The following is a 25,092-nucleotide window of genomic DNA, read 5'->3' on the forward strand; positions in this document are numbered from 1 at the left end:
ACCCTTCCTAGGCTTCCTGAGAGGAAGTTGTTCTGAACGTCGAACCTCAGTTCTCCCTGCTGCTGGGAATCGCTCACCCTTCTGGAACCTGCTACGGTCGGAGCCTCCGGGGAAGTCTCCACAACCTTTAGAAAACCAATTTCTCATTTCACCTGCCAACTCGTAATGTGAAAAAAAAGACAGGATGACAACAATAACAGTGGCACGCAAAACAAAATTACGGCAAAACTCCTGAACTGAGATGACTCCGTGGAGTGACGTGACCGCAACCCACAGGCTCAGGGGGCCCCAGCACGGGGCCCCGGCTTCGCGGCTCCCCGAACCCGAGGACTTGGTGAATGTTTCAGCCCTCACGCCAATTTGCATACCATTACCCAAGAAGCCCTGCGCCTGGATTTTGCTTTTTGCAAATTCTCACCCGTTTCGTGTCATAAATAAGATAGGAGACAGAAAACTAATACAGCCCAGTGATGCATTATTCATGCCGCGTCACACTGTTATGATAGATTTACAACAGCTAATATATGCAAACTAAGTTTGGGCACTAAACGTGAAAATTAAGGGTGGGGAAGGTGGGTGTGCATGGGGATGGGCAGGGGGAAATCTGAAGGCCGCCGGTGTCCAAGAACCCAAGAGGTTTCTCATCTGGTACGCTCAGTGATGGACGGCGTCGGGGCCGGCCCCGGAGGCCAGCGTCCGGGACCAGGGGGCGGCGGCTGCCGGCATCACCAGCTTTGGGAAGCCCTTCACGTGCTTGGCGCCGAGCTCGGAAGCCCGTCAAAATCAAGCCCTGGGTCAGCTGTTCTGCGGGCGCCCTACCCACATCTCCCTTCCACAGTTAGTGGGCCCACCACAGACGGAGCCCAGTTCCCTAAGGGAAAAGCCATCCGTCCTTCAGGGCCCTTCCCTGAGCACCAACTGCGTGTCGGCCGGGTCTCGGCACCAGCAGGTAGTGGGCACAGTGGGAGCCAAGCAGGCGTGTCCTGCCCCACAGACAGGTAATCTGATAACCGTCCCCAAGACATCAACACGCAGCTGTGACCAGGGCTATGAGAACGGCCTGTGCCGCAGCAGCGGGCCCCAGGGTTGTGACCCAGGCCGTGTGTGTCGGGAGAGGCAGGGAGTCCAGACAGGCTTTTCCGAGGGTGGGGGAGCCGGGGTCTAATGCAAGACGGTTGCCCCGATTAGCCCGCAGGCGGGAGCCAGGCCCGGTGCCCAGACAGGGCACGATTTGCCCTGCGTTCTGGCACTTTCCGGGCGGGGCAGCGAGCCTCACCCCCTGCTTCTGCAGCTGTACCAAGGAGGCTCTGGGGAACAGGGGTTGCCATGGAAACAACTCAAGGCTGGCTGCAGTGGGGGCAGGTCAGAGGTGGGACCTCTGTGTGACACACCCACATATGTCCCACCTGCCCCAATCACTCTGCCACCATTGAGCAGGACCCAGCCGTCCCGGTCACAAGACCCTCTGCCCAGCCCTTTACCCAAATTCCTTCCCGTCGTCTCTGGGTGTGACCTCTGCCCCGCTTCTTGGAAGGCCGTCCCTCCTGGACACCTGTAGCTGGCCCAGGTGCCCTGAGCCGCCTCCTGCCCAGATTTTCACCTGTCTGCCTAGAGAGAACAGGTACAACCTCGTGGCACAACCCCACCAGCCCCACCTGGGTGCCTGCCCTACAGAGGAAGGGCACCCGCCAACGCTGGCTGAGGGGCAGTGCTGGGCCCGGCCCTGGGACACGCCAGGAAGCAAGACAGACCGGGCCCTGTTTTCGCCTGTTTACGGCCCAGTGGGGGCCAACAGATAACAGCCCAGGAGGGAATTTCTGAACGTGACCAGTGCTCTGATGACAATAAAGGCCAAGGGTGTGTCAAGACTGGGACCGGAAGCAAAGGTGACTCTGATGGAGCTGTCAGAGCAGATGCCACTGAGGGGGCAGCTGAGCTGAGACCTGAGCGATGGAAAGGAGCGGTTACCCAAGGGAAGCTGTGGGAATGGTGTTCCAAGCAGGGGAACAGCAGAGGCACAAGCCTGCTGGTGGAGAGGAGCTTGGCACATTCGGAGACCAACGAAGGGGCCAGCGTGGCTGGGGAGCGGAGGCCACAGACCACAGGTCAAAGGCCTGCCTTCCGGTCCGCTTGCCCATCTGTAAGGGCCCACTGATCTCTCTGCAGCGACGTGAGACCCCAATCACGTGAAGCACACTCGCGGCCCAGCCCAGCCTCCACAACCGCCAGCCCCCCCACAAGCAGGGGCGACGGAGACCCCAGCCCACGCGATGTCAGAGAACAGACCTGCCTGGCATGCAGGCCTCCCCCACTCGGCAGAGCGTACCTCACACGCCACAGGCCTCCCATCGACCTGTCCCCAATATGTTTTTTTTTTTAAATTAAGATGCAACAATCATCCCACAGCTGGTTTTCCCCTCCAGCGATCAGTTAAAATGAACTCCAGAAGACTGGATTAGACTTTGAAGGTGGCGATCTAGATAATGAACACGGAGGATGCGGTGTTGACACAGGCCCTGGCGAGCTACATTATTATTTAACAGCCTCGCTGCTGCCTCCGCTGGGATCAAGGAGCTGAACAAGCAGTTGGTGGGCTAGCGTCAAACCCAGAGACAGACTGCAGGCTCTGGCTCCAAGGGGAACAGGCTCGGCAAGGTCAGGGGTGGCTGGCAGGGGCCAAGCGGGCCTAATGGAGACAGCCCAGGTTGAGCCTGGCTCAAAGGCCCCTCCCTGGGGAGCTATGCACCCCAGCCAACGTCCCACACCCCAGGCTGTCTCTGGCCGGGGCTTTGTGGAGTTCTCTCTACAGAAACATCCTCCCCATTCCCTCTTCCCTCGGCCGTCAGTGTCCAGCCTCGCTCAAGGATCCTGCCCTCCCAGCACCTCCCCTGTCCCTGTCCCTCCTCCAGCTGGGTCTGGCCAGCTGACACGCTTTGGCCTTCCCTGAGTTCCCACCGAGCCTGGGCGTGCCCCCACCGCCAGGGGTGGCTGACACTGGCCGACGCTGGCCATTCCGGGTCTGCTCCCACACTGGACTTTAAGCTCTCGAGCTGCCGAGATCAGGTCTTTCTCATGTCCACTCCTCCAGCACCCTACACGAGGACCTGGACACCGGATGCCACGTGTCCGTATACAAGTCTTCGCTCAGTGTGCCTGCCATGTGAGCTACGTGAGCTAGACAGACACCGGGGAAACGACGTGAACGGGGAGCCATGCTAAGCCCAGACGACATGTTGATGGAAAACACAGGTATGTGAACAAATAAGAGTCCCCAAGAGTCACATGTGACAGGACAGAGCCTGTGGGGCACAATGCGGCCCAAAGGAGACAGCCTTCTGCCTACCCAGGCCGCCGACACCAAGGTTAAGAGCAGACTCAGCTATTGAATGCCTGTGCTCGGATCCCAACCTGGCCTCCTCCTAGCTGTGTGACCTTGGGTAAGTCACTTAGCCTCTCTGGACCTCCGTTTCCTCCCCTGTAAAGTGGGGATGATAATAGTACTCATTTCACAGGGCGATTGGAGGATTAATCCATGCAAAGTACTGAAACCCATACCTGCTCAACACTAAGTACCCAACATATGTTGGTTAACATCACTTCCTGGGGATGGGAGGAACCAGGGAAGGCTCCCTGGAGTTGACACAGTCCCTAGATTAACCTCACATGTTCTCATTTGGGCCAGAGCCACACTAGCCACACCCGTGGCCAACAGCACCTTCCACCCGGCTTAGAGCACGGAGTAGCTCTAAGCATCTCGGATCCGCAGAGGGGTTTTCTGGAGCCTGGGGGAGGACTTGCTAGAAGGCGGCGCATGCTGCTGCCGAGGGGGCATGTCGGCCCTTGCCCGCAGGTGCTGGGTCCTAAGCTCACGGTCAGGGACCACCGCGGCCCGAACAGCAGCCCCGTCTCCAGGCTGATCCTCGCGCCTGGCTGGCCGTGCAGGGCACCAGGACAGGACAAGCGTGGAGTGGCCATGCAGGCCGGGGCTCATCGGCAGCAGCCGTTTCTGGAGCCCGGCGCGAGGGCAGGCGGCTTCCTCTCTATGCCAAGCAGCAGTGGAGCGCAGCTTTACTAAGTATGCATGGCGATCACGTTGTCACGGTGCCCGGGGTGCCCGGAAGGCGAGCTGCCCACACAAACTTTTCAGTCTCCCTGGCTGCAGCACGGGCACGTGCTTCCCCGTTCCCGCGGTGGGGCCTCCCCTTCCTCCACACGCCTCCCCGCTCCCAGAGCTCCCCTGACACCCTCCATGCTGTGCAAAGCAGGTGAAAGGCCCTATCGATCCTCTTTGTAAGAGCAGCTGGTCCAGAACTAATCTTAAATCATCGCGGCCTCTTGCTGGAGCGCGGTGGCCATTAGGTCAGGCCAGAGCTGAGGTGCGGGGCCCAGGCAGGGCTGCACGGCGGCTGGCGAGGGGCAGAACCGGAGGAGAGCTGGGCCGGCCAGGCCCCTGCCATCCGCCCCGTCCACGTGTCTCCCACGCCTAGGACGGCTGTTGGCAGGAATACAATGTGGACACACGCCCCACACCCGCTGACACCGACTCTGAGGAAGCAACTTGGTTTTCCAAATAAACCGCATATCCAGACAGCAACGGGATCTAAGTTAGGCAGATAATTACAATGATAACTAACGCGCACCAAACACTTACTTCATGTCAGTCCTTTTGCATAAACACTTTCGTTCACTGCTCTAGGTAGCTCTACACAGTGCTAGCATCACCCCACTTTACAGATAAAGTGAGGCGGGGTGGGTAATGCTGGCAGCCAGTGGCAGTGTGCACCCAGGCTGAGCCAGAAACAAGCCCCTGGGACCAGGCCCTCGTCCTAGGGGCCAAGGCATGGGCAGTGCTCGCCACAGGGCAAGGCAGAACCCAGCAGCCTCCACCTCCATGCTGTTTAAAGAGCCCAGCCTCCAGGACCGCTGTGTCCCCACTGGCCATCTCCTCGACACAGCTGTGTCCGAGACGCCAGTGCGAGGGCAGGGGCCCCAGCTCCACCTCCACGGGCAGCAACGGACACAGCCAGGGTGCGGCTCACAGCCTGGTGCAGTCTGGACCCTTCCCCTCATGGCAGCCCCGGGGATGTGTGTGGGGGCAGAGGGGTGGGGGCAAAGGGCTGGGCCCAGTGGGGATCATGGGTCCCCTCTGCTTCCTGACAAACTCTGACTGCTCCTTGAGACACACATGAGAGCAGAGAGCAGTGCCAGGTAGAGGGTAAGAAGAGTCAGCAAGGGGTGCCCGGCCGAGGACCCCACAAGCCACCAGGAAAGGCCAGTACCTGAGTCTGCAGGCTGGTGGCATCCATGACGGTGACCCGGGGCCCACAGCTGGCCCACACAGTATCCTCCAGGCTCAGCAGGGTGCGGATGGGCCCTGGCCCCACAGTCAGGCACATGGGCGGGCTCTCCAGGTCCCAGGGGACATCTCCTGGAGAGAAAGAGGGAGAGCAGGTCAGGGCCCAGGGCTCCTCGACCCTCGGGACCCACAGCCCGCAGTGGGGGCCCAGCCGGGCCCCCCTCCTTCCTCCCAGGGGGATGGTGGCTGTTCCCAGCTGCCTTCATCTGTGTCCCACCCCTATGACAGAACGAACCAGAGGACCTGGCCTGGCACTGAGCGAGGCTCTCACCTGCCCGCCCAGCGATGCGGGCTCACCTCCGGACAGGCCGAGAGCAGTGTTCACTGAGACTGGTTTTTCTCTCGAGCCACACAGAACCCCAGTGGCTGCCCTGTCCTGCCGGGGTGCCAGGTGGGAAATGAGGTTGAGGAGGAAGTGGGGGCACACCTCGGAAAGACAGGCAGGAGCAGCTGGGCCTGGGAGGCAGGACGGAGCCTGCCGCTGGCCTGCCAGTGCCAGCCACCCCCACACTCCCTCCACCGGGTCCCTGGGAAGAGGGCAAAGCTGTCCCCTCACAGACCCTCCCTCTGAGCCAGGGGCTGATGGCGTGATGGAGCCATGCTGTCCACAGAGCTGGAGGGGCCACCAGGGTATGTGAAAGCCACTGCCTGGGGCATGGCAAAGAGTCCTCTGAGTGATGGTTCCCACCCTTTTTGGCAACAGGGACCGGTGCCCCTATGAGAATCTAATGCCTGCTGATCTGAGGTGGAGCTGAGGCGGTGATGCTAGCGCCGGGGAGCGGCTGCAGATACAGATGGAGCTTCACTTGCTGGCCCGCCGCTCACCTCCTGCTGTGCAGCCCAGTTCCTAACAGGCCACAGACCAGTACCAGTCCACGACCCGAGGTTTGGGGGCCCCTGCTACAGAGGACACACCAGCTTCCCCACCACCTCTGCACCCCACCCCCAGGCTTTCCCCACCCTCCCTATCCTCCCTGCCTGTAAAATAGGTTCTCCTCCCACCCTCTGTCCTACTTAAAGTGGGCAGACTCCCGGCTCAGCTAGGAGGGGCGTAGGAATCCCCCCTCCCAAATACACGCCCATTCTTTCCAGCCCATGCACGTGGGAAGCAGCTGAGCCAGAATCCCAGCTGCAGCCTCTAAACCTCTGCATGAATGAGGACAGTTTCCTCCGAGCCTCAGTTTCCTCCTCTGTAAAACGGGCATGACAGCCGTGCCTGCACCTCACGGGATGCTTCGGGGGTCAAATGAAACGTGGACTGTTTGGCACAGGGCTGGCGCACAGTAAGGAGAGCTGACAGCCGTGGCTACCTACAATTATATACCTGCATGCCAGGCACTCTCTTCATGAATTACTTACTTCCTTCACTCCCAGCCTGTGCGTTCTATTCTTAATCCTGTTTTACAACTGAAGAAACGGAGATGCTGGGAATTTAAATAGCCAGCCCGAATGTGCCCGGCACTCATCAGCTCCTACTGTTTGGTGTCATTTCCCACCACACAACAGTCTGTGGAAGAAGGTGTTGAATCCACTTGACTATTGCAATAACAGAGACCCAGAGAGCTGAGACCCCCAAGGGGTGACGGGCCAAGCAGGACTGGAATTCCGCTGACTCTGGCCGTAGCCTCCTGCCCTGACCCCTGCTGCCCTCTCAGGTTCTCAGAGTTTCCAAAGGGCTCTGGGGCCATAACTAGAGTCCAGGAAGGGCGAGTGACCACAAGGCGGCCAAGCTTCCGTGAGGGACGCTGACCTTCTCCAGAACGCCAGAGCCACAAAAATGCAAGGCTTTGAGCGCCCCCCAGTGGCCATAGATGAGTAGTGCCTGTAGCCGAAACCTGGAGCTCCCGCCACTACGGCTCAGGTGGGGACTGGGACCCTCTCCCCAGGAAATACCTGGAGATACTGGGATGACATCCCGAAAAGTGAAAAATGGGGGCTCTGTCCTGTGCACAGCAGTGATGACTACCTGCAATCTCTGCCCTGCCCTTTCCTGGAACAGCATGGCCGTGGCTACATGGGGTAGGGGCTAGAGCCTGCCACCCCTGAGGATCAGGTGCGCACCGACCACCCCTCCACTTGCTGGGCATCTCCAGAAACCCTCCAGAAACCCTCCAAAAAGTCCAGGCTCTGGGACAGAAGGATAACTGATAAAATTTAATACCGATATTGCTATATCAAAAAGGACACCAGACAAGAGTCCCCTTGCTGGGACTCAGTTTCCCCGTCTGCACCTCCAGGGGACGGAACCTCTAAGGTCCTCCCCAGCCCTCACGGGCTACAGTTCTAAGGTTTTAAACACAAGCACTCTGAGCTCCGGGCAGGGCCAGCCCCCCGCGGCCTGGTCGGGGATCCACCCCCTCCTCCTCACTCCTTCCCCTCCAGTGGCTTCAGCTACACGCGACGTGTTCTGGAACATACGTACACACTCACACACTCACACACTCACACTCAGACACACACGCTCACGGTGTGACATCCTACTCATCTGGGTCTGGCACCAGCCCTCACGCTGCCGGACGGAGATGAAGGCCCTGGCCCAGCAATGGCTCCTTCAGGAGTGGCGGCCTTCCTCCCCCGGCCTGCAGATCTTCCTCGGGGGTCCAGATCCAGCTGGAGCCAGAAGGCAGCACACAGAGTGAAAGTCACCAAGACCAAGAGGAGCCCAAAGGGCAGCCTGTGGCCGGTCGGTAATAACACCAGTAACGGCCATTTAGATGGGCGGTAATGAGCACAAGTCTACACTCCAGGGCCCATCCAGGCACCTGTGTGACGGATCGTACCTGGTCTTCACAAACCACTCTGTGCATCTGGGCTGCCTTCACCCCCATTTTACAGGTGAGGAAACTGAGGCTCTAAAAGGTGAAGCAACAAGCCCAATCTCACAGCTGGGTCTCGACTCCAGGCTGCCTGCCTCCCCAGCCCATTCCCTTACAATTCCATCATCTGGCTCCTCCAGGAAGTGACCCTGGCCCACGTCCCCAGCATGGAACCAGGGACATTCCCACACCTGCGCCCAGGCCTGGTCACACTCCCGTGCCTGCTCAGAGATGGGGGGAGGCAGCTCTGCTCACACACAGGACTGGGCAGGGACAGTGGCCCCCAGCTCCCCTCTGGGTCTCCATGTCCTGCTCAGTGCCTGGCACCTCATGGGCATTGAAGACATATTTGCTGAGTGAGCGAAATGAATGAACAAGAGAATGAATGAGTGTAGAATGCAGATGAGCAGAGGTTTCTGAGGGCAGATTGACACCATGGCCAGACTGTTCTTGGCCTTGGTTTCCCCATCCGTCAGCTAGAATTTGGACTCTAAGGACCCTGTGGTCCTGATAGCCTGGGACTCCAAGTGGCCTGGTGACCTCCAATTCCTTACAGCCATCTCTCAGCTGCTGATTCCACAGGTCCATCAGGACTCGGGCAAACTGCAGGCTGGTTTCTGCCCATTTTACTTAATATTTCTGGTCCTGCCCTCTTGCCACGAGCCAGAACTGCCAGTTTTATCCAGTCTTGGTCTCAGCCAAACTCAGGCAGGACAGAAACCGGTCACTATAAATACTGACAAATATCAAATACCCACTGGGAGTCCAGGATAAGGGTCTGGATTATTCAATTTCCCAGACCCTCCAGGCCACCAGGGGTGCCAGAGGGGGGATCTGCAGGCCCAGGGCTCTGGGGCCGGGGTGGGGTGGGGTATCTAGGCATAGCCAAGGCCTTGGTGAGTCTGGAGGAGGTCACACAGCTGGGTCAGGGGCCAGGCTGATGATTCCAGAGCCAGACACACGCAGCCCCGGAAAAAGGCGATGGGGAGGAATCGCCCCCACCCCGCACTGTGTGCAGGTCCTAAGAGTCTCCCTTCCTGCCCTGGCCACTTCCGGAGGACACCACAGGAGGGGGAGGCACCAGGCAAGTCCCCGCCCCCCACCCTCCCAGAGGCCTCCCTGGCCAAAGCCAAACCAAAGGCACTGACGGTGGGCTCAGGAGGAGAGAGTGACCCAGACTCACCTGCCCGGCTGGCTGCGGCAGCCTCCCAGCCTCCCAGCCAGTCTCCTGCCTCTTGTCTCCCAGCCAGAGCAGGCACAGTGCTCAGCCACTTCCAACACTTCTATCTACTTCCCGTCAACTGAGACGAACCCACAGGTCTGCCCCCAGACCTTGCCTCATACTGTTTCCCCCTCTGTCTACAGCCCAGCAAGACAGCCTCCTCTCTGGGCCCCCCACCAGAATGACCCCTCTCCTGCCGCCAGGCCTTTGCACGTGCTGGTCCCTCTGCCAAGAACACCGTTTACTCGACTCTTCAGTTGCCTGGCCATTGTGGGACTCAGCTTCAGGATCCTGCTCCTTGGAGAGACCTTCACCGACCAGCCCGCCCCACGCCCAGAACGGTCAGGCTCTCACATGACATCTGTTCCCTCCCTTAGGACCCTCAGCATGATCATAAGCTCCCTGTTTGTTCACGTGACTAATTCTGACTCCCTCTATAAACTCTACAAGGGCAGGGTCACATCTGTTTTGCTGGCCACTGAACCCATGGTGCATAGTAGGTGCTTAGTAAATATTTGGTGGACAAACATTGGCAAGACAGGAAAGCTGGTGGAGCATCTCGACCTTCTCCTCCAGGCCAGTCGGCCTCTAGCTCTGCCCCCTTCCGTCTGGAGAGGGCTCTAGGCCCAGAGAGAGGACATTTGAGTTCAGGTCTCAGTTCACCTCTAAGACTTTGGAGAGTCCCTTCCCACCTGGAAAATGAGGGTGTGGAGTTCAATGGTGCCCAATGGTCCTTCTGGCTGACAAACTACCATTTCCCAACCCCAGGCTGAAAGCCAATAGTTACATACAAAACCCCCTATGGGTTGAATTGTGCCCCCTAAAAATTCACACGTTGAAGTCCTAACTCCCACAACCAGCATGTGACCTTATCTGGGTCGGGTTGTTGCAGATGAGGTCCTACTGGAGTAGGGTGGGCCCCTAATCCAATGACTGGTGTCACTATTTACAAGAACACCATGTGGAGACTGGAGTCATGCTGCCACAAGCCGAGGGACTGCCGGCAGCTGGGGCACGGGCCTGGGACAGGTCCTTCCCGGGCACCTTCCGAGGTAGCGTGGCCCTGACACCCCCCTGATCCTGGACTCCTACCCTCCAGACCCGTGAGGCGATAAATTTGTGTCATTTAAACTACTCAGTCAGTGACACTTTGTTAGGGCAGCTCCAGCAAACTCACAGACCCCCTCTGCTCCCCGCAGCCTGACAAGTCAGGAACCGAGAGGGGAAGGGCCAAAGGCAGCCCGAACTGGGGACGAGAGGGCCAGACTGCGGCCAGACGGGGCTCGCAGTGCTCAGCGGGGACCGGGGTGCAGGTCCCTCTGGTCCCCTTGTCTAATCTCCGAAGATCTGAGCCCATGTTTACATTCACACTCACGCTCTGACGGTGAGAGGAATTTTTTCCCTCCCTCTTCCCCCTTTAATTAAAAACTATAAATGCCTTATCAAAAGCTAATTAAAAATACCAACACAGTGCCAAGTGGCAAAAAAAAACAGCTCAGTACAAATACCCGTTTATAACCCTGCAACAGGCTGTGATGACGCAGCAATTAGAGGCTCGTGGGGAAGAGAGGGAGGGGAACGGCGGGGGGCGGCCACAGGGCTTCAGACCCTCCAGCCCGCTCCGGGGGGCACCGGGGAGCAGCGACCCTCTCCACCCATCCCTCACCATCATCAAACTGGGAGCCGAACAAACCCCAGGGGACAGGCGGCCACAGCACATATGTGGCTGTGGACAAGCCGTATCCCCTCCCTTAGTCTCAGCATCGGGTCCGTAGAGAGGAGGCAATTCTCAAGGGCTGTGGTGACAATTAAGATAATGGGCAAACATTAAGCACTTTTCCAGGTTCCTGGAACATAGCAGCTCAAACACTGTTAGCCTTGCTCTCCAGACGTTATCAGCTGTGCCATCGATGGCTCGATACGATAATAGAGACTGAAATGCTTGACTCCACTAGGCACTCGCTGTGCCAGGCCCTGTGCTTTCCTTCACTGGGTTGTTTAACCTGCCAGTGCCCAGTGCCCACGCACAAACGGTTCTACCATTATTTTCATTTTAGGGATGAGGAGACCGAGGCGTAAAGAGAAGCCGCTCACCAAGGGACACAGCTGTCATCAGGGCAGAGCCTGGACCTGAAGCCAGGTCTGTCTGAGCCTAGGATCCCTACTCGTATCCACTACAGTCTCCTGCCAATGGGCGGTACTGTCTGTGCAGTAGTGAGCACCCCACTCCCGTGGGGACCCCAGTGGGGAGCAGGCATCTCCAGCCCCCACCCCCAGCTGTTATATGCCCCACTCCATGTCTGAGCTGCCTCCCTGGCCTGCCTCCCACACCGCTCAGGGACAGGATCCGGCTCCTGGTTCGTGCCCAGGGCTGCCCCCACTGCCCCCAGCCCCGCATCCTCACCGCTGGTCCGAGGGTAGGCGGCGAGGGTCCCATCCTGCAGGCCGGCAAACAAGTAGAAGGGGTTGTGCCGGATGCAGAGCACAGGCTGCAGGCCTGGGCTCCTACAGGTCGCCAGGCACTGGGTGCCCGTGTCCACGCTGCTGTAAACCAGGATGCTGTGGGAAGAGGCCCAAGTGACTCCCATAGCCCGCCACCCACCCACTGCCCCGCACACCCTCCTGGGGAGAGGGTTGGGGCTCCCCTCTGCTCGGGCGGGTCCCTGCTGTATGACCAGGCCATCGCCCCAGCTTTGGGAGCTCACACTTCTCCACAGTGGCCTTTGAGGATGGTGCCCTCCCCAGCCCCTGCACACAGGAGGGCTCCAGACGGCACGACAAAGGTGCTGAGAAAACATTCTTCAGGGTCCGCAGACCCAAAAGCGAAGCCGGCCATGCCACCTTCCAGATGACTGACCCCAGGCTGCCAAGCCTCGGTCCTCCCCAAAAACTGGGGCACTGATGGCTACCTGACGGCCGTCAAAACGAACGGAGCACGGACACGTGCTACATGGACGAACCTGGAAACCTTAGGCTGAGTGAGAATGGGCCAAGCACAAAAGGCCACATCCTGTGAGATTCCATTTCTACGAAATGTGCAGAGGAGACAAATCCAGAGACAAGCGGATCAGCGGTTCCCAGGAGTAGGTACAGGGTTTGTTTCTGGGGTGATAAGAATGTTCTAGAACTATACAGTGGTGATGGCCAAGCATCATGAATGCACTGAAAGTCACTGAATTGTACACTTTGAAATGATGAATTTTATGTTATGTAAATTTTCTCGTTAAAAACAAAAACGGTGTTCGCCCCTCCTAGGCGCCGAGCTGCAGACCCAGACTCGGACTTCACGGAGCTTCTCGGGTCCCTGAGCTGGTCCTCCCTATGTCAGCTTTTGCTCTTCCCTCAGTTTCCTGGGTGGGAAACAGGAAACACTTCCCGACAGGGCTGCTGTGAGGCACGTGTTACTGGCGGAGGCCTCGCTGCCAGCGGATCTCACGACCTGGGCACGCCCGGGACCCTCGCCCTCTCTGCAAGGGGAGCTGAGGCCACAGGTGGCTGGACGCTCAATGACAGCTCAATGACAGCTCAATGAACTGAAGGCCCACACGTCCTACATCGTGGAGCCTCACAGTGGCCCTGCATCAGGGGGATTCTAACCACCCCCCTTTACAGACAAGAAACGGAGCCACCTTCCTCCTCCCAAGCAGGAGTTGGTGGGCGAAAAGCTGACCTGGAAAGCTTGAGGAAAAGCCCCCAGCCCGCCTGCCCAGCCCTGCCCCTGGCTGTCTCGGGCGCACCTCCTCAGGCCCCTCACCTGCCATCCTGGAGCCCCAGGCAGATTGTCGGATGCACCGCGGCCGAGGGGTCAGCAGCCGTGTGACTCTCGTCTCCGTCTCCATCGCCATTCTCCTCCTCCTCGGGCTCCGGAATGTACTCCATGCAGAGCACAGGGGCCGCCAGCGGGAAGGACTTGACCGTGCGGGGCGAGGGCCGGTTCAGGGAGAAGATCTCGACCTGGCCCCCTGCGCCCTCCTGCCCGCCCCCGACCTGGGGCAGAGACCAGAGAGGCCGTCAGGAGGAAACACGAGGGCAGAGGCAGAGCTGAGCTCCTGCCCTCCCAGTGGCCTGTCCCAAACTTCTACTTGTCCCCAGTTGCCATGGCAGCAAGTTAGATTCAGGGCCCGAAGAAACCAGGTAAGGAACTAAAGCAGACTAGATACCCAGTCAGCTTTCTATTTCCTTGACATTAGGGTGAATTTCAGCCAACAAATAGTGAACATACACTCTGCCTCTAAAAGGTCCTTCTTGCCTTGTTTACTGTTTTACTTCAGTGTCTAGTACATGGTAGGCACTCAAAATATAGTTGCTGAATGAATGGCGGGATGGATGAATATATGAATGGATGGACGGATGGACGGATGAATGGATGGATGGATGCACCATGTGCTAGATACTGGAGAAACAGTGAAGAGCAAATTATTCTCAGAGGGGACATTTGGGCTGGACTCTGAAAGGTAAACCAGAGTTTCCTGCCAAGCACCTGGACACAGGCGTAATAAGCAGGAGGAGTTAGAGGCTGGCCAGAGGGGTGGTGAGGCTGGAACCTCAGGGTGTCTATGGTGGGGCTCAGTCTGCACCACAAGGAGCATGGGGGCATCACCTATTGGAATAGAGTGAGGCTTTGCCAGGTGAGCCCAGAGTCCAGGACAGAGGTTCCCAGGAAGCCCTTACCAGGTAAAGTGCACAAAATGGGGGCCAGCAGGCAAATGGCTTTCTCCAGCACCACCACCACCTACCCCCCACCCAGATGCCACGCTCCCTGCTCCTGTCCTGAGGCCAGAATTCCTGGCTGGGCATTGCGGCTACTCACCCAGAGGTAGCCCTGTGGAAGGGAGGTACTGACCGCCGAGAAGCCCAGCAGGGGACAGCTGACAGGACTGTGGACCAGAGCCCCGAGCTGTGGAGACAGAGATGGCACACACAGGGTTAAGTGTGGAGGTGCCGGAGAGGCCAACATTAGGCAGCAGAACCTTCTCTGAACCACCTGTGGGGAAGAGGTCATTAAACCTGCAGATTCCTGGGCCCTGTTTAGGCCCCAAATGAGAATCCCTAAGGGCAGGGCGGGAAAGTGATCCAGGTCTCCCAGGATCACCAGGCACTTTCATTTGACCTTTGACCTTTGGTCTTTGACCTTTGGTTCCTATGCACTTTCATTTGACCTTTGACCTTTGGTCTCCTAGACTCTTTTGGCTGGAAGCGGCCTGAATGATATCTGAGCTCCCTGAGGATTTTCCAAACTGAGCAGCTGCCACTTAAGATTTATTAAAAACCACTAACAAACACCCGCCCCCTCCCTTTATTTTACAAATGGGGACAACAAGGCCCACAGAGGACATGCGATTGCCCTAGGCCACAGAGAAGGCATAGGACAAGAGCCTGGCCTGTGCCCACGTCCTTGCCTGGCCTTCCTGGTGCCTCCAGAGAAGTACAATCGAGGAGAGACTCCAAGATCATCAGACCCACCCTGCAGACGGGCCCGCCAGGACAGAGGGCCGGGTGGCTTGGGCAGGCTGCCCGTGGGGGCCTGGAGCTCCGGCTGTAATGGGCTGTCACCCAGAGCTACCAGCTGCTTGCTTCTCCTGCAACTGCTTCCCTAAGACCCACGCTGGGTGGCTCTTTGGGACCTGTTTCCCGAGTTAAATCCTGCCAATCTGTCTCTCTGGCCAGGACAGCAATGCAAAGAGATGGCCTGGCCCTTTCAAGGGCCTTACTGGAACCCCAGGCAGATGGAAGGGGCAGGAGGCAGAGTGGAGGCTGTTTGAAGGTGGCCCGCTGAGGAATGTGGCCACCACTGACCCTTTGCCAGGCAGGTGCTGCCCTCTGCTGGTGCCAAAGGCCCAGGCCAGAGCCGGCCCTGTTGGAATATTCTAACAAAATTTCTAATGGCCATAGGTGAGGAGGCCCAAAGAGGTCACCTCCTCCAGCTCCCTTATTTAGGAGTCAATGAACTTGAACTTTGGGAAAGAAGGGAGGGAGACATGACTGTCTCAAGGTCACACAGCAAGTTAGTGTTGGAGTCAGGATTGGAATTCAGTTTCAACTCCTGGCCCAGAGCCCCTTCTGGCTGAATTCTACCCAGAGGCCATGCTGGAGGCCTCGGCACTCCAGGACCCCACTTCTGCCTGGCTGGCTGCCAGGCTGCCTGCGCACCCCAGGACCCTGCTCCCCATCATTCTGCTTTTGGCCACATCCAGCTGGGTGCCCTGCCCTTTCTGCTGGGCCACTGCTCCTGTCCTCTCTGTGGGGCCGGGGCGACTGCAGTCCTGGCTCAGGCGTTCCCATGGCAATCCCGAGTCAACGGTGCTCAAGTCCAAGGTGATGGCAAAAACTCAAAACGACTCCTGGACCCAGACGTCCTGTCTGTGCCAAGAAGCCGGCTCCCCCAAATCCAGGTGCTCACGCGGTGCAGAGGGGGACGGCGTGAGGCTGGCAGGAGCAGGCGTTAGAGGCAGCTACCGGCTGGGTGACCCACAGAACAGTCCTCACGGTCTTGGGGACCACGGAGGGTGGACATAAAACACCTGGCGCAGGGCTGGGCACCCGGTAGCAACCTCTGCTCACCAAGGACTTCCTGTGGCATGTTCTAGCACTTTACCTGCAGTAACTCACTCAGTCAGCTAAACAATCCTGTGAGTGAGGGGAGGGGCTGTAACAGATGAGCACCTGTGCCAGTCCGGTGACGGCCCTCACAAACAGCACACAGCTCTGGCCGACAGAGGCTGTCAGCCCGGACGGAGGCCGCTCGGCGAGCACACTGAGGCCTACGGAGCCTGGCCGTAGACCCTCTGGGTCTGGGCTACAGCCACCTCCCAGGCGTCCCAAGGCACTTGCATTTTAAAGCACTTCAGAGTGGGCGGTCCCCTGCCCCCTCCCCAGACCCCTGTCCCCAGGCCTCTTGGCTGGACCTTGGCCCACGGAGGGATGGCTTTGTGCTGGGCCCTCCCCTTGCCCTCCAGGGACAGGCCTCCAGTTTGGATGGACTTGGGGACCCAAGGAGAACCTCCTGACACCTCAGTAGTCAGGCTTTCAGAAATCCCCCCCAAAAGACACCGATGGACTTTCCTTCCTGGGGATTAAAATGTCGTCGGTCATCTGCTTTAATTCCTTTAACTCCGGGCACATGCCACGCAGCAGACGCATTGGACCTGGATCGTGCCGTTGAGTCCTCACTGGAACCCGCTGCAGCCACCCCATTTACACACTGACGATGCAGCTGTGACACGGAGAGGTGACGCAGCATCGCTGATGTCGCACGGCCGGGACCTGCAGGGCAGCGCCAACACTCTCTCCCTCTCCCAACCAATTCCTTTGAGTCAGAAGGACCAGTGTGGGGCCACTGGCCACCCGTCAGCACTGTGAAATGCTCCTTCCTTCAGCCCCCAGCGTCCCTGTTGCCTTGAGGGAAAGACCCAAACACACTCCCTCACCCAGCTGGCAGTATGAGCGCGGATCACACCTACACTGGGACAGGGACTAGGGCCAGCGGGCTTTCCTGGAGGGCAGCCTTGGTCACTGGCTCCCACGAGGCCAGTCGCAGAGCCAGGGTCCCAGGTCCCGGGGCCCAGGCCCCGGGAGAAGTGGTGCGCTGGGAGGGAGGCCCCAGGCAGCAGCCAACACGCTCACATCTGTTCCCACGGTAACCAGATGAGGCGCTGGCATTCCAAGGCCCTAATTCACCTGCTGCCAGCGAGGTGCTGAGGGGCGCATCTGTCTGGTCCGGGCTGGGAGGCAGGCACAGGCAGTGGGAGGATATCTTAGGGACCAGCAAATGGGGACACGCAGGCTCTGGTACGTCCCTCAGGAGCTCCAGAGGCATACTGCTCCCGCTGACTCGTGGTTCCCTTGGCAGGCAGAGGGCTTTGGAGGGGACTGAGGGCGCTTCCGGCCTGCATGTCCCTGGCCCGAGAGCTCCACATGAGGAGCTTCCGGGGCCCTCATCTCCCGGATGTGAGCAGGCAGACGGCTCCATGCTTGGGTGGGGGCTTCTTCTGCCCTGGGGCAGCAGCCTGTGTGTGACTCCACCACCTGGGTGTGGCCTATGGGGGCACGACCAGAGTCCTATAGTCCCAAGAGGGCCGAAGGCCCTCAGGGAAGACGGAGACCATTCCCCACCCCGAAGTCTGTCGGCCAGCCCCGCCGCGTCTCGGCAGGGCCCCCGTACTAAGCTGTGTGGCTCTCTCGGTCTCCCGTCATGCCCGCTTCATGTCCACGGTCCTCTCACCCGACAGCCGGAAGGATCAGATGATCTTTCCAGAACATAAATCAGACCGCGCCAGTGCCCCGCTTAGAGCCAGCCTCAGCTTTTCGTTGCTCTGAGAATGAAACCCAAACGGGACCCGGGCTGCGAAGCGGGTGCGGCCCAGCTCAACCCCCCACCCCCAGGCCTCACCGCCGGCCTCTCCGCCTGGCTCGCCCAGCCACGGCCATGCCGGCAGCCGCACCAGCTTGCCCAGCTGCACGCATCGTGGGCCTCTGTGTTGGCGTTGTCTATTTGGGATATTTTGACCCTGGGCGTTCGTGGGGTTCCTCCTTCCTGCTATTCAGATCCCAGTTTAAATGCCAGCTCCCCCAAGAGGTCCTCTCTGACCCCCTAGCTATGTTGGCCCCATCTTTGTAGCTATCCGATTTATTTTCCTTATAACACGTGTCGCTCTTTTCCATTTCTTTCTGTTTGCCGGGGTCTTGCCTGACTCTCCCCTCTAGACGGAAAACTACACGAGGGTACGTTGTGTATTTCGGTTACCACTATATTCCCAGTGTCCAGCACAGGGTCTATCACACAGCAAGTGCTCAAAAATTATATGCAGAATGGACAAATGAATGAATGAATTAGTGAATGAATTGACATCTCAACAGTATGTACTTTCAGCTACTTAGAGCCCCAATCTACAGCCTAATCAGCTGGTCTCCTGGGACTTCCCTATCTGGGCCTAGGTCCCAAGCTTGCTCTCCCCTCCCCAAGCGCAGATGACCTCCCCTCCTTGGGAGGAAGATGGGCGGCAGCTGCTCCAGATAAAGGAGTGAGCTTAGCCAGCACATCAGGGACAGGTGACCAGTGGAGGGAAAAGCACTGGTGTTAGAATTAGGCAGAGCGAGGTTACGATTCCTGGACCCATCCTTATTGGCTGTGTCATTTTGGAAAGTCACGTCATCTGTCTGAGCCTTAGGGGGTCCTTACCTGAGAAACAGATCTAGAAACATCTACTTACAAAGTTCTGTAGGTGCTTGATAAAGGGGATGCATGATGGCTATGGAGCATGTCCTGTCCCCTCCCCCCGCCCACACCAAAGTTGGCTTCCACCGGACTCCAACCCACCAAGGGACCAACCCACAAAGTCTGGCACAGCCCCTTGGGCATATTCCGGCCTATCTTCTGGGTTAGAATCATGCCATCGACTGATGAGATCATTGCTATTTGTTAGTTCAAAACAATGGAACTTTCCATTCACTTGACCCACAGAAGGCATCTACTCCAACTTTTTTGGTGAGAAAGCTGACTCCTAGACCAACGAAAAGACTTGACCAGCTCTATTGCTAAGAAAGTGAAAAGCTGGATCTGGAACCCGGGCCTCTCCTGCTGTGGCACAGCCTGGAAACTTTGGTTCTCCCAAGAGAAAAGGAACCACAGCCACCTTCGCAGCAGACTCAGCTAGATCGGCTCCACTCACCTGCAGGCTGAGGCCCCGGGAGGAGAAGGCGGGGATGCAGCAGGCCAGGATCGGGCACCAGAACGGGGCTTTGCTCTTCTTGTCCTCGTCCAGGCATAGCCAGCCCGGCTGGTTCTCCTCCCCTACAGCAAGAGGAAGGAGGTGGGTGAAGCTCGTCCAAGGACCGAGGACCAAGCGGGCAGTGAGCGGCCCAGGAAGCCCAGGGAGACACCGCAGGCCGCAGAGGCCCGGCCTGTACGGTGGCCTGGACTGACCCAGCCACTTGCCCCCCAGCACCACTCCCGCCCACGCAAGATGAAACCCAGCCTCACTCCACGGTCATGGCTATGGGTCCCTGGCAAGGAGGCAGGAAGCCTGAGGCTTGAGTCCCAGCTTGACTGCCCTTTTGCTGAGCAACCTTGTGGAAATCGTTCCACCTCTCTGAGCTTCAATTTCTTCCTCTATGAAACAGGGATTTTGAAAAATGCCTTTGTCTTGCAGTTACTGTGAGGATTCAGTGAAATAATAGATAGAAAAGGATTTCCAAAGGCATTAAGATGTTGAGCTCGTCCCAGGCCCTGCCGCCTTGCCCTTACCCTCTAGAGGTGAAAGATGGTCACAAACCAGCAGGCAAACAAGACGGTTTGGGACTGTGAGGACACAGCCGAGCTGCTTTTACACCTGACTGCGATGGTGATGGTGAAGTAGAAGATGCTCTCCCGCTTCATTCGAAGCTCCCCTGAAATTTCCAGGACCTCTGCACTCAACAGCATCCATTAAACCGCCCTCTCCACAGTGGCTCCTTCACATGGGTCAGGGCTCCCTCACACACTGCCACCTCCAAGAAGTCCTCCGGAACACCCTGGCTACGGCGGCCCCCTCCTCCCAGGGGGAAAGACCCAAACTTGCATAGCTTTCACCACAATATAAAATCATGGTGTCCACTTTCTCGTTTTTGACCTGTCTCCATACGTCTCTAGAATGTAAGTGCAGGGCAGCAGGATCTGGGCTGTGTCGTTCGCCACTGTCTCCCTGACATCTGGCAGGCTACCTGTCCAGAATAAGTGTTACGCGGGTCGAAAGAATGAATAAGTGAACAAGTGAGTAAACCACCATCTCTCCCAGAAAGTTCTCTCTGCTAAGGAGCCCGTCCTTCATGCTCCATACGACGTCATTGCATATGACGACTGCCTTCGTGGTCTCCTGACAGCAGGGGACACGGCGCCGCTATGACACACCCACCGTGTCCACACGCCAGGCACATGCTAAGTGCTCCACACGTGTCCCCTGGCTTCCTTTTCACCATAACCAAGCACGGTTAGATGATGATTTTCACTTGACAGATGATAAGACAGACATTCAGGGATTAAGCTGACCGGGTCACATGCATGCCTAGATGGCCAAGCCCAGATGGGGACCAAGGTCTGTCTGACTCAAAGCCCAGGTTCTTTGCACTAACCCAGGCACTATTCCAGCAACCAGCCCCCCACTGACACCCCTGGGCATGACTGACCCTGGACATGGTGACGCTGGACAATGAGGAGGTGGCTCTGCCTGTGCCTCAAGCTTTGGAAATGGGAGGCGAGTAAACTGTCATGACAGAGCCTTCCCACCCAGCACAGAGCAAGCACTGGAGAAATGCCACCATCAGGGAGGGGAAAATGAGAGAAATCAATACAGGGCATAAAGTTTGGGTTGTACGAGATGACTAAACCCTACAGATCGTCTGTACGGCATAAGCATAGCACCTACAGCCAACAATTCCATGTTATACTGAAAATTTTGCTGAGACTGTAGGTCTTATGTTAAGCGTTCTTATCACAAAAAATTATAATAAATAAGAGGGCAGGAAGAAACTTTTGGAAGGGATGGCTTTGTTTTGGCATAGACTGTGATGATGGGTTCACAGGTGTGTACTTATCTCCAAACTCATCCAGTTGTATACATTGAAAATGTGCAGTTTTTGTATGTCAATCATACCCCAATCAAGTGGTTTTTAAAAGATTCCACTGCCACCAGAGAAGGGTGGCGCCTGTGTCAGTCACAGCGAGAGAAGCCAGAATAAGGTGGCAGGCGTGGATGTTCTTTGCGAAGTTAAAGGACGTTCGCAAATGTCAGGCGTTCCTACACGGATGAGCTGTTTCAGCGGGGGCTCCGGCGCCCGCCCCCACTCCCTCAAGCGGTAGAGTCGCTGGGCGGTGAGCTCACTCCCCAGACGGGGCCTCCATCCCACTGGGCCCTGGAGTCAGAGTTACATCAAACCTGGTCCCTGCCAGCGAGGAGGAGAGGCCATCAAGGAAAGGGTAACGACAGCAGAGGGTGGGCATCACCGTAACAGAAAGATGCGTGCACCGCACTTCACAGTTTCCTAAGTCAAAGGCAGGGCTCAGGAGCCAAGGGGCTGAGCAGCATGCTGTGAGCACAGGGGGTGATCGCCGAGACCGCCGGCCAGGCTGTGGCACGGCACCTGTCTCTTTGGTAGGTGCTCACAGCACGCTGCTACGCTGTTCCTGGACAAGCCCCTGGGCAGCAAATTAAGATGGGTGAGACTTGAGTGCGTCCCCCTTCTCGAGCTCACAGTCACGCAGACCCTCACCACTACCTGACGGGAGCCCGGCAGAGCACCGGACCCCTCACCCGGCGGCCTCCTGGAGCTCAGTCAGGGAACATGACCCAACCCGCCCCGAGCTCCCTTCCGCTCCACCCCCCAACCACCCACAGCCCATCAAGTCCCGGTAATTTATTAGTATATATATATTTTTTAATGATCTGACCTTCTCCTTCCAGATGGTGCCTTCCCTGCCTGTGCCTGGGAACGTTAAAAGAAAACGGAGTGGTTGCTTCCCATCTGCCACTGCCATTGTCCCTGTCACAAAACCAAAGCGGCTGAGACCAAATTAGAAGGCTGTTGCGGCTGAAAATTGAAGGCTCGCTTGGGATAAGTGACATTAAGAACTGGCACCAACAGCAAAGCTGTGATTTCCAATTGACATGAAGCGGGGGCTTACTTGGCGCCCAGCTCTGCAGCACCCACTGGACATGAGATCAGCGGGAACAGCTCAGGGCAAGAGGCCACGTCCCCTTCCACTCCGCCACCTCCGAGCCTGTAGAACAGCCCTGCCAGCTGCAGCAGGCTGGCTGTGCCAGAAGGGGCCTGGCAGGTCCCAACTCGGCCTCCAGCTCGGTGTCACACTGGACACTTACCCTCTCTGGGCCCGTCACCTCATCTGGAGAATGGGGGAATAATCCGACCACTTGGAGCTCTTAAGAGCTATAAGGCCTGGTACACACCGGACACTCTAGAAACAGTACGCGTCATGATCCCTGTACCTGGTTAAGAGTCTCGTCTATTACTATGCTTGAGGGTGGCTGGCCTGCCCTGCCCCTCCAGCCCCGACCTGCCTCCCAAACTCCTCCAGTGCTCAGTCCCAGCGCTGTGCCTTTCGGTCACAGCTGCCCCAGTGGAGAGCCCAGCTGCCCCTCTACCTTCCCAAACCCAAGGCTGACTCTGAGGGCCCTCTCACACCTCCCAGCATTGAGGGGTCTGGTGGGACCTCAGCACACACCTCCTCCAAACACCCTTGCCCTGCAGACAGAGATACTGGTGTCTGGGGAGGCCAGGTGTGTGGCCGTGGTAGGCCGGCTGGGGTAAAGCCCAAGTCATGCCCCAAAGCCACCTCAGCCCCCCTCCTGGGGGGGCAGACCCATCACTTCCAGCCAAGGGCTCGGGCAGGTCCAAGAGCCGACCTCAGGGATGGCTGGGGGTTAAAGGAGATGAGAGTTAGAGCATGCTCAGTGTGCACCTCGGCTGTGCTCAGGTCTCCATAACTGGATCCATCGCTAGGAAGAACGATGGTATTACTGTGAGGACTAAGCTGGAAAACTAACCAAGTCAGGGTGGCAAGGGAGGACCCCCCGGCAGCAGCCGCAAGGATATGTCCCCATGAGCACGGGATTAGCCCGCAGCCTGCCAGGCCCAGGTCTTCTTGGGAGGTAGGAGCAGGAGGCCATGGTGGAAGAGGCTCCAGGGGCGCATAGGTCAGAGATACTGAGCTTTGAGAACTGGAGGGGGGGCGGGGAGGGCACAGGAGGGTCAGAAGCCCCCAACCTCGCCTCTTCTTTCTCTGGTGCCTTCTACTTGCAACCCTTTTCCAGAGCCCAGACAAACAGGAGCCTAACTGGCAGAGAAGTGGGAGGGTATTCTGGCCCCGCTCGCCACTAAACCTTGTGTGACCTTAGGCCATCTGTGAGATGCAGACACCCACATGCCAGCCACTGGCCGTCCCAGACACCCTCCATGCACCATCTATGCTTGCAAGGGCCCTGTGAGGGGGACACTGGTATTATCCCCATTTTCTGATGGCAAATCCAGGGCATCTAGAAATTAACTCGTCGCCCGAGATCACAGAGCTGGTAAGTAGCAGAGCAGGGAACTGAACTCAGGCAGCCTGGATCTACTTTGCTTGGCACTAAGACTCCAAAACACAGCAGGAGAAAGAGCTCCTGGAGCTCCGTCTAAACGACCGGGAGAAGCCTGCCTTTCCCGGGTCTGCACGGCATGACAGTGGCCATGCTATGAACTGAGTTCCCAGATTCCCCAGGACCCCGGCCCTTCCAAGGGGCAGAACTGACACCCCCTCCCGGATCCCAGGTGCCCCGACTCCAGCCCTCTCCTTTCTCAATCTTCGGTGGATTATGATCTTGGCACACTGTAGTCAGGGAGAGAGGAAGATACAGCAGAAAAAAAAATTAAAGGAATAACATCCTTTGTGAATAAATTTTTTTAACATATTCTATTCCTAACGGGCTCATGTTATTTTTCCCTCCCCGCCAGCCATTGCAGATAAAAAAAACAAACTGGCAAAATAAAAAGAACAAATTATTCAAGCCCCAGGGGAACCCAGGCATTCAAATAAGATTTCAAATGACTCTGGTTCCATTAAAACTTTTGCTGCAGTGAAACTGCACGGATGTAGGGTGGCTGAGCATCTTCACAGGCAGCTGAGAACCGAGATACTCACATCAGTCAGCTCCTCTCCCTCCGACACCAAGCCCCACTCAGCAAAGCATCTGGGGTTCAAACAGGAGATTTAACCTGCTTTTACAGCAGGTGTACAAACACGACTCAGGCGCTTGCCCAGGACGCAAATACTGCACAGGACAGCGTGTGGCCCGAGACCTGGCAGGCAGGGGAACCAACAACTCAGCGTTTCGTCGGGCCAAAATTCCCACAGTCCTCTGCCAGGGCTGGGGACAGCCTCTGCTTACAATCCTCCCTCCGCCCTTCCCAGGCCTCTTGGTCACCCAGAAACATCCAGCGGAGGTGTGTGCAATGTCAGCTCCAGATCCAGGAAGAAATCGAATGGGCAGAAGCCTCTGATCCCAGCTTCTCCAAAGCCACAACCTCCCCTCCACGACCTCCCCCAACAGCCACATGCCCTCTGTGCCCGGCAGCCAAAGTGACCTGCTTAAATAGAAATCGCATCATGACGCTGACCGGCGCTCGATGCTACAACACACAGCTCCTCATCACGCCCGGAACGGGTCCCATGTATCTCACCCTGGCTTTCTAGACAACCTGCCCCCTCCCCTCCACCTGCCCCATTCGCCAGCTCTGGCCGCCTCAGGACCTTTGCACTAGCTCTTCTGAAGCCTGGATCATTTCGCCTGGATCTCCGTACGGCTTCGGGTGTCACCTTCTCAAAGGTCCTCTCTGACAGCAGTTCTAAGCCCCAGGCTCGGTGCCAGTCACGTCACCCAGCTCTACCCCTATTGATTGCTCCTCACTAATGTCCACCTGCCCCTCTTAAACTGTAAGTTCCTTGAGGGCAGGACTCTTTCTATTTTTGTCATTGGTTTTTTTTTTCCCTATGCCTAAAATTACTGTAGACTCGATAAATATTTTTTTCATTGATGAAAGACATGGACAAAAATCCTGATTTCTGTCTTGAAATGTCTCAGAACCTAGTGGAAATACATATTTATCTATAAAAAGATCACAGCAGAAACAGAAATGAGAAATAAAACAAAACAAAAAGATCACTGCTATTG

General features: G+C 57.4%; 1 protein-coding gene across 7 annotated transcripts in view; it reads right to left on the bottom strand.

Moving 5' to 3' along the window:
* Positions 1–25,092, bottom strand: part of ARHGEF10L (Rho guanine nucleotide exchange factor 10 like) — a 127,573-nt gene that overhangs the window by 19,903 nt on the left and 82,578 nt on the right. For all 7 annotated transcript variants that reach the window (XM_039842080.1, XM_039842078.1, XM_039842081.1 and 4 more), the window contains 5 exons: positions 19,063–19,184; positions 14,205–14,291; positions 13,149–13,381; positions 11,799–11,953; positions 5,280–5,428 (listed from right to left, as the gene is read on the bottom strand). In XM_039842080.1, coding sequence (XP_039698014.1) covers positions 5,280–5,428; positions 11,799–11,953; positions 13,149–13,381; positions 14,205–14,291; positions 19,063–19,184 — 746 coding nt within the window. The remainder of the gene's footprint in view (positions 1–5,279; positions 5,429–11,798; positions 11,954–13,148; positions 13,382–14,204; positions 14,292–19,062; positions 19,185–25,092) is intronic.

This window comes from Pteropus medius, unplaced genomic scaffold (assembly GCF_902729225.1).
Source record: "Pteropus medius unplaced genomic scaffold, Ma_sr-lr_union100, whole genome shotgun sequence".
Taxonomy (NCBI): domain Eukaryota; kingdom Metazoa; phylum Chordata; class Mammalia; order Chiroptera; family Pteropodidae; genus Pteropus; species Pteropus medius.